Source organism: Fulmarus glacialis, unplaced genomic scaffold (genome assembly GCF_000690835.1).
Source record: "Fulmarus glacialis isolate BGI_N327 unplaced genomic scaffold, ASM69083v1 scaffold1780, whole genome shotgun sequence".
Lineage (NCBI taxonomy): Eukaryota > Metazoa > Chordata > Aves > Procellariiformes > Procellariidae > Fulmarus > Fulmarus glacialis.
Genome location: NW_009186868.1, coordinates 323 through 9,902, shown reverse-complemented (window position 1 = coordinate 9,902; position 9,580 = coordinate 323). Strand labels below are relative to the sequence as shown.

Sequence of the window (9,580 nt, the reverse complement as noted above, 5' to 3'; positions counted from 1 at the left end):
GCAGGAATGTACTGTCCAATATCTCTATTACAACCATTGCAGATGCTGAAGCAGCTCAAAGAGAACGGACCCACAGCAGGTGGACAGGCTCATATGCTCCCTCTAAACAGCATCTCCTGTTGCTGCTGCTACAGACAGAACACCGGGCTGGATGAAACACTGCTCTGATCTAGGAGAGCATTTCTTCTGTTCCTACTCAAAATTAAATTAACAACGTTTTTAGTAAGTTACGTAAGTTTCCACAGGCCACAAGTCAATCAGGGAACTAGGAAGATCTCGCTGAAATTAAATCTACTCATTTATCACTTATTTTTACTGGTCTACAGTTGTCTCAAATTATTGCTATCAGCAAAACAGACCTAACCCAATGTCTCTTCCTAGACTACATTAAGCCAAGAGAACACCTTTTTATACAACAATACCAATAAGAGGAAAAAAGGCATAAATATATGAAAAGCAGATCATATTTAAATTCACTTCCAAAAAAGTTTGCTAATACAAAATGAAAATCAAACACAGCAACTTAACTACAGCAGATTTTTTTCCTGTACTCCTTCCTCTCTTCTTCACCACTCAAACAGCAGTAATGCTTCACAAGAAGCAAGCAGCATGCAGCACAGAAGATAAGCTGTACATAAATAGAAGTGGAGCTGCCACTTAAGGTCACCTCATTTCAAACCAAATCTGCGAGCTATACCTCTGCATCCAAGGTGGCTGAAGCCACAATCAGTCGAAGATCCCCACGCTTCTTTTGAACCTAGGATAGAGACAAAGAACATCCAGAGTAAAAACTATTTTCTGAGATATAAGGCTAGAACCAAGTTTTAGAGCATCCAGATTACCAGTAACTTCTCTTTAAAAATACTTTGAAACTACAAGACAGCTGATGAACTGAAGCACCTGTATCACCCCATAGATCTAACAACCTGATGACTTTTAGAGTTTTATATATTCATTTTAAGGGCATTCAGTCTGTAATCATTATAGCTTACTCTTAATTTCTGGTGGGAGTCGGATCTTTAGTAGGTTGAAAGTGAACAACAACTTCACATGATCAGCAGCAGCAGAATGAAGACTACCTTTTTGCTAATATCATCTAAGGAGACATTTCATCATCAGGAGGAGGAAATAGAGGATCCTGAATGTCAGATGTCTGAAGTAAATAGCTGGGTATGTACAATAGGCTGTAAGATAAATGAGGAACTAGAAATCACCCTCTCTCAAATGGATTCACTAATCTGCCATCAGGATCAGAGGTTTAACGAAAAGGATGAAAATGAAAACAGTTACAGAGAACATTACAAAAAATAACCTTTTTTAGTAAGCCAATGGCAATATCTGTATAAAGAGTCCTTTCATGGGCTTCATCCAGCATGAGGACACTGTGAATAAAGCAGAAAGATAAGATTTCAGAAATGGTTTAATTGATGCTCTAATCAGTGTCTTCCTGTCTTCTAGAAGAAATATTTGAAATCTGCTGCTGATTCTGTTTACATCCACTTAGAAAACTGTGGAAGTTAAAAAAAGCACAGCGATGAAGTAGGGAGAAAAATGTAGATAACACCATGTGGTACATACATACTGTTCTTTATTCAGGCTAGCTTTTGGAAAGGGGTAGAAAAAAAAAGGTCTGTCTTTACCATAGATGCTTAGGTTTTCTGGATACCAGAATAGCCTGTGTTTGTTGCTGATTTTTTTTTTTTATTTTATTTGCATCAGAAAGAAAAAGTGAATTTAAAACTAGTAAATGAAACAATTCAGACTCCATGAGGCCCATTTAGCTTTTGTTCCAAAACCACAGTACCAAATCCTGCTGGGTTTGGTGTTGCAATGATCAACTGATTTTCTAACAGTCTTTACAACATAAAGAAGTCAAACTCCTAAAATAATTTTCACATCTTTTGGTATTTAATTTATAATAACCACACCTCAGTCTAAAAAAATGCAGCTGTTTACCAAATTACACTTCAGCAAGCATTCACTCCATGTTTCCTTACCTGTATCTTGTTAATAAAGGATCAGCCATCATCTCCCTCACCAGCATACCATCAGTTAGAAACTAAAAGTGAATGCAAAGAAAAATGTAAAAAAAACCCTACCAGGTAGTCTTGATCACCCATGTGATTTTTAAAGATGATTTTACAGGCTTTTGCCTGAATTTTTCCTTGCCTTTAATTTTCTAACAATCTGTTAAATTGATCAATTTTCAGCTATGGAAGCCAAATACGTATTTCTGAGTTCTAACTCAGAGATAAGCAGAGTGATTGCTTTTTAATCAGTATTGAATCTTCTAAAATTAGGGGGTTTTGTACTGAAAATAATAACAGAAAAAATATAACAGATTGGCAGCACTGGAACATGGCAATAGAACTTTCTTCACTCTTGTCTGTGTGGCTAAACCTGCTCTACCAATAACATTCTGTGTCAATCCAGTCTTGACCCTCTTGAAGTAGGCTACTTAACATCTATCACACACTTCTGACCAGAACACAAACCTTAACATTTCAACAAAATGCAACATTTTAATTTAATACTTTCTTCCTACCAGCCAGTGGAAACCCACCAGCTGTAGAATCATAGAATCATAGAATTGCTTAGGTTGGAAAAGACCTTTAAAATCATCAAGTCCAACCATTAACCTAGCACTGCCAAGTCCACCACTAAACCATGTCCCTAAGCACCACATCTACACGTCTTTTAAATATCTCCAGGGATGGTGACTCGACCACTTCCCTGGGCAGCCCGTTCCGATGCTTGACAACACTTTCGGTGAAGAAATTTCTCCTAATATCCAATCTAAACCTCCCCTGGCACAACTTGAGGTCATTTCATCTTGTCCTATCACTTGTTACTTGGGAGAAGAGACCGACCCCCACCTCGCTACAACTTCCTTTCAGGTAGTTGTAGAGAGCGATAAGGTCTCCCCTCAGCCTCCTTTTCATGTAGCCATCAAACAGTAGTTTGACCTGGGACTCCAGCTGTAGCCTTGAACTAGGCAAAAACTCGTGTGCAAGGTAAAAACCTCCAAATTTCCAATTCCAAAGGATTAACCATCACGCTCAAAATAAAAAAAAATATTTCAGCTGCATTTAATGAACAAACGTCTCCATTTCTTTCACTTTAAAAGGGCTACTAGCCTCAGAAAAAAAAAATCAAAGTAAATTGTCTCATTCTTCATCATTGCTATTCCAGCAAGACTAAAGCAAACTCTCATCTGTACCAACACAAGCAACATTAATATTGCTCACAGCACTAAAGAACAGCTGCAAAGCTTGCTATTTAATCCACATCAAATGACTCTCAGTTAGCCTACTCATCTTATATTTTATCTGCGCTTTTAATCAAAATCTACTTTTAGGGTCGTGAGGATACTTTAGCTGTGATTCACTGCAGCCTTTCACTATGACTTTGAGTGACATATCAGGTCACACTAGCACTGTACCAATATCTGGCCATACCTACCTTGAAAACCTCCTTTAGTTTTAAAGTGGTGGCTGCCAGACTACAGAATAAAACACATACTCGTTTTATGAAGGTTTGCATAGCCACAGCCATTTCAGGCACACTTTTGGAATACCCACCTGGAAAACTGGAATGCTATCAATTCTCTTTACTGGGCATCACAAGGTTCTCATTAATTTTTCAAAAGTACTTGAAGAGTTTCAGCTAAGCCTTTCAGAGTAACTACATAATGTTAATGTTTCACCTTAATTCTTGTAGCCTGTGGATCCGTGCAGTCATCAAACCGAATACAATATCCAACTTCATGCCCCAACACTGCACCTCTTTCATCGGCAACTCGGCCTGCAACCTGAGAAAAGAGATTTTTATAAACAAGAGACAGCTCACAGCACAACTCTTCATTGTATCGTTATTTTGTCCATAGAGAACTGGCATCAAAACAGGAACAGAGCCAATGCTTCCAAGGAATTATTTGTTCTCGTTCAAACACAAAATTCTGTTTGACATAACAGCGCATACTGAAACATACAAGTGGTAAATACTTTTAAAATGTTTTAGTGTAACTTAATAAATCTGTTTCACACTGCTTCTACTCAGGAAAGCTACAGAGGTACCTTTCTGTGATAAGTACTCCAACAGACCTACAAAGGCAGCCACCCAACCAGTCACAACGCTGGGGAAGGGCCACGTACCAGCAGTTGTGCGAGTGCAATTTAAGAACACAATTGGCATGCAAAAAGGAAAAGAGTACAGGTATATGGCATGCAGAAAAAGTTAACAGTTAAGCTGATCTGTCCCTGAACTTACTCACCCTTTTTTTTTTTAAATAAAGATGCTACTGTACTTTTCATAATACAGAATCTTTTATTTAGAAAACAGACAGAGAACTGGCAGAATAATTAAAAGAAGCAACAGTGTTTGGAACAGTACTACCCTGAGGCAGTTTTAAGCCAATAGCTGCTTTAGCTAAAAATTCTGAGTTATTCAGACTTATTTTACAGAATATTAGGTATTATCAGGCCATAGCAAGCTATGAAGATATTTAATAGCTAAAGACACAATAAAACTCCACAATACATACGTTAGTCCTAGTAGAATTCCAAGAGCAAGCTACTTTCCGCCATTTGAGTGATATTCTAAACCATACCGACAGGCAGTGAATTCATGACTGCACTTGGAATCTTATCACTCCATCACTTTCAGCCCAAGCATTCAGGATAATTGTCAGTATGGGTAATAGACTGCACTTGGAATCTTATCACTCCATCATTTTCAGTCCAAGCATTCAGGATAATTGTCAGTCCGGGTAATGCAAGCATAAGTTCAGGAATTTCTAAATTACACCTTATGCCTCTGCATAAGGTGAAGTGTCTTTACTTCTGACAACCCCCATACTCTAGATGGGAAGGCAGATAAGCAGATAAGCACCAATTAAAATAAAAGATCACTTTCAGTTCAAGACAAAGCAATAAATCATCAACTGTATCTCTCATCTCCCTGCAACAGCCATACAGTCCAGGCAGTTTGCAACAACATTCTTGAAGAAAAATCCTACTGTGTCTATATACTAAGCTCTAATTGAGTAATCTTTTTATTTTAGGCTTAAAAACAACGTGTTAAGACGTCAAAGGGAAAAGAGAAGTAAGTTTGTAGTGAGAAATCATTGCAGTACACACAACATCTCCTGCAGAACTGTGCACTGTCAGCTGGATGTCCTATGAAGGAGAAAAGGAAGGACACTGCAGGCAGACTGCCCAAAGCACAAGATGCAGATCACTGCTAGAGACTGTTTCCTTAACCATGTTGGATCTGGTCAAAGAATACTGGATGAGATGAAACGGCAAGTTGTACAGCTGTTCAGTCTACTACATTTTTACCAGAGGCATAAGCTGATTTGTTGCAGGTACAGTTTAATACATTTTAAAGAACAGGCAAAACGAGGATTACAAAATGGCACCTCAGTTTTCTGTACAAAAAGAATGCTACAGCAGAAACTTCAGCCCACCAAGCCAGTGTTTGGCAGCAGGATGCTTTCTGTGCAGACTATTACCAGAAAGTACAAGTTGTTGCCCTCAGTATCCCCTCTTCTTCCTCTCATAGTACAACTAGCTGACATTATGCTCTCCTAGACATACGATGTACATGAAAAGATTTCTCACAATAAAATTGCCTCTTCTTCTCCCCGATACTCTTACAAGGGGAAACACAAAAAAACCCCACAACAACCACCACAAAAAAAAAAAAACCATGGAAAAAAGATTCAAGACAACTAGGTATTAATTGCTAGAAAGAGATACACAACCTCCTCTTTCTTCCACTGGCTATGTTACTACACACAGATTTACATCACTACTTCACTTTGTGAAAGAGGTTAAGGGTCACACAAGCACAGTTCTAGTCCAGAGTCAATCATAACTCAACCCTGCACAGCCCTAACTTCCGTACACAGTTCTGCTGATACCACTCAATTTTATTTCAGAGCTTCTACATCTGCAATTCTGGACTTGGAGTCTTTGGCAAGACCTACTAATCAGGTTGAATTCAACATATAGTACCAGCAATTCTGTGAGGAAGATAAGCAGAAACATCTATTCATTCAGGAGCTCATGCAGTTGTGATTCCTGCTATTCAGCAAAACCTGCTAATAAACTGGAGGTTATAATGACAACAAACTGGGAAAATCTGGACACAGAGAAACTCACTGAAACAGCAGCAACCCGACGAGGCTGCGTCACTCCAACAACTCTTCCTTCGGCTGTCCAGCCAGCTTCTGCTAGGTACTGCAAAGAAACATTGAGGATAAGAAATTACTTGGTCATGCTGCGACTACAGCAAGGTGTTAGTTCTCCACACTACGTACTTTTTCCTGGTTCTGACACTAACTGATGCATGACCTTAGGCAAATCAGTTACTTGGAGATTTTGTGCATTATTAATCTCACCATTAAAACTAATATAATACAATACCTACTTCCTAAGCACATAAGCTTTCAGAAAGCATCTAAGAGCAGTTCTTTGGGTCTTAAGTATTTTTGAACTACTTCATTTTTTTCTTTTCTTTCCTTTATTTTAAAACCCCTTTAAGGGAAAAAGTTAAGCAGCACAAGTCATAGAATCATAGAATAGTTTGGGTTGGAAGGGACCTTTAAAGATCATCTAGTCCACGCCCAATGCCATGGTCAGGGACATCTTCAACTAGATCAGTTTGCTCAGAGCCCCATCCAACCTGACCTTGAATGTTGCCAGGGATGGGGCATCTACCACCTCTTTGGGCAACCTATGCCAGTGTTTCACCACCCTGCGCTCACACTGAAGCAGATGACATTCATCATTAGTCTGCAATTTTTAAAGTTAAAATCAGGAATGAATTTTGAAACATTCTCAGACTTTTTTCATTCCCATCACAAGAGAGAAAATTTTACAAAACCACAAAAATATATAATATTCCAAAAATTTCCAAGAGGAAAGCTCATAAGAAAATCGTACCTTTTTTCCTTCTTAAGAAACATACTCTCAACAAAATTTTAAACATGATTCTGAGAGAGTAATAAACATCTACTATAGTACAGTGACTACTATTTGTACCAGCATAAACTTATTTGTTCTGTATGGTCCTTTCCTGTAGTGCAAGAAGGTTTTATATTACCGATATACCAGCTCCTGCTATCTAATATGAAGCCTTATATTTCTCTCCTTTTGGTCACACACACGAGTATAGGTGAATTCCATTCTCACAGTGCAGTTCTGGATTACTGGTTTAACTTTTCATGTAAAATCCCCTGAAGGAATACCTGATTTTACCAAGTTAAACAGACACTTACTTGTGGAATCTGCGTTGATTTCCCACAACCTGTTTCCCCAACAATCACCAGAGTTTGATAGTTCTCCACTAGATAAAGTATGTGATTTCTTAGCTGAAAGAGAAGATGACACTTAAGTATCAAAACCAGATGTGTACAAAAATAAGAAAATAATTAAAATGACAATATTTACATATCTAACAGATACAGTAAATTCATTTTACATGGAGTTTACTGCCAAAAGCTAAACAGTTCTTTAAAATCTATAAATGACATGCACGACATATAGTAATTAACATAAAACTATAAAGCCTGTAAAACTGTCAGTTACAGTTGTCAAACAGGACCACCAATTCCAACAAATAAAAAGAGCAAGGTCATAAAATTATTGCTTTATGTTGTAAAGTGATTCTACACTGCTCTTTCAAAAAAAGGCACAAGAGCCAGACATCGTGCAACAGATTTAATATACCAAAAAGAACTTCTGTACCTTAAAAACAGGCAGCTTTTGCCTTTGTTGTTCAATAGAAAGGGAAGCATAAGGATTATAGATGATGGTTATGCCACTACTCTCAGCAGGACTCTGTCTCTCCTCTGAGACACTGACACCAGGACCTTCTGTGCCTAGATGACATAAGTTAATTTTAACTGGAAGAACACACTTCTGCCTAGTGTATCACAATACAACCAAAATAAATAGGTTCCTTACAAAGAAAAATCATGGGTAGCAGCATATATCAAAAGACTAACTTTTCTATGAAAAGAATAAAAATATTTACTAACAGTAAACACACAGAAATTCTTTCGAATGAAATATGTGTCTCCTGCTGGTAAAAAAAAAAAAAAAAAAATCTAATGTGATTAAGTATTTGAATTTTTAAAAGAAGATAAAGGAGGAAAAAAGCACATAGGAAAAATATACAGCAAGATCTTGGGAATTTTCTTCTTTTTCTGTGCAACAGTTCAGATATATCTTCAAAGTCTTTCTCAGAAGTATGTCCATGGATTTTAAGCCAGCCAGTCAGACATGTAACAGAACTTCCCTTGACTAACATCAACTGTCTAAACATTCAACCTTGCCCACTCATGAGATATGCCACTCACTTCAGATCTGAATTTATCTCAGTAACTGAAACTTGATCTATTACTGCTGCAGGTTACCATAAAACTACTGACAACCGAAAATGCTGAATCATGCAAGTAAACTAGAAACAAAAACTCATCTCAGTAACAGAACGCATCATGTCCAGCTGCAGATTCAACTGGGAAAGTCTCAGAGCAAAGAGAAGGATTCCCTTGTTTTGTAGGATTTGCTTGATTGGGCTTTTCTCACTTTTTCCAATGTTTAAAAACAGTTAGTCCCTATTCAAAGCTGCCAAGCAAGTTTTATAGCAAGTTAATCCAACTTTAAGAGTGATTAGCAATGATTCCAGTAACTATTCACTCTCCAGGACAGATGGGGATGTTAAGAACCCGGGACTTGAATATCTGGATCTTAACAAATCAATTAAGTTAACAGATATTGCTTCTCATCACCCACTGATTTTCCTTCACAGCATTTTCTACGCTTTTTTTTTAATACACAACTGTCAATATATTACTACATATATACACATATTGTTTATACACACATATTACTATAATATTCAAATGATTAAGAAGCTGTTTGCTAAACTAATCTTGACTCTGGAATAGCTTTGCAAACCACAGCATACCACAACGCAGTGGCCAATTTAAAAAAAATTGCCAAACTCAGACCCACCAAGCTCCCCTTTGGGATAAGCGAATGGGAAGGTATACAACTGCCCAAAGCCCGAGGGAACGATCATAGAGTCACAGCTGGGAGGGACCTCTGGAGACCTTCTAGTCCAACTCTGGAGACCTGCTTACCACAGGGTCACTTACAGGTCCTCGTTCAGATGGGTTGGAGACCCCACAACCTGCCTGCCTGCTTGTTCCAGAACCTGGTCACTCCCGCAGTAGAAAAGATTTTTTCTCATGTTTAAGCTGACTTTCTCATATTTCAGCTTGTGCCCATTGCCTCTTGTACTGTCAGTAGGCACTACGAAGAAGAGTCTGGCTCCATCTTCTTTGCACATCCCTATCAGGTATTTATACACATCGAAAAGATCCTCCTGAGACTCCTCTTCTCCAGGCTGCACAGTCCCAGCTCTCTCAGCCTCCCTTGGCATGTCGCATGCTCCAATATCGCAATCATCTTTGTGGCCTTTCACTTTGTGGACCTGCTTCAGTAAGTCCATGTCTTCCTGGTGTGGGGAGCCCACAGATCACCCCCGATATGGCCTTCCCAGGATCACC

General features: G+C 38.4%; 1 protein-coding gene across 1 annotated transcript in view; it reads right to left on the bottom strand.

Annotated features, from left to right (window-relative positions):
• Positions 1 to 9,522, bottom strand: part of DHX35 (DEAH (Asp-Glu-Ala-His) box polypeptide 35) — a 31,346-nt gene extending 21,824 nt beyond the window's left edge. Inside the window, exons 1-8 of the mRNA XM_009572802.1 lie at positions 9,167 to 9,522; positions 7,752 to 7,929; positions 7,283 to 7,375; positions 6,165 to 6,242; positions 3,707 to 3,811; positions 1,998 to 2,059; positions 1,313 to 1,382; positions 698 to 757 (exon numbers count right to left, since the gene is read on the bottom strand). Of these exons, the coding sequence (XP_009571097.1) occupies positions 698 to 757; positions 1,313 to 1,382; positions 1,998 to 2,059; positions 3,707 to 3,811; positions 6,165 to 6,242; positions 7,283 to 7,375; positions 7,752 to 7,929; positions 9,167 to 9,522 (1,002 nt within the window). The remainder of the gene's footprint in view (positions 1 to 697; positions 758 to 1,312; positions 1,383 to 1,997; positions 2,060 to 3,706; positions 3,812 to 6,164; positions 6,243 to 7,282; positions 7,376 to 7,751; positions 7,930 to 9,166) is intronic.
• Between the last annotated feature and the right edge of the window lie 58 nt (positions 9,523 to 9,580).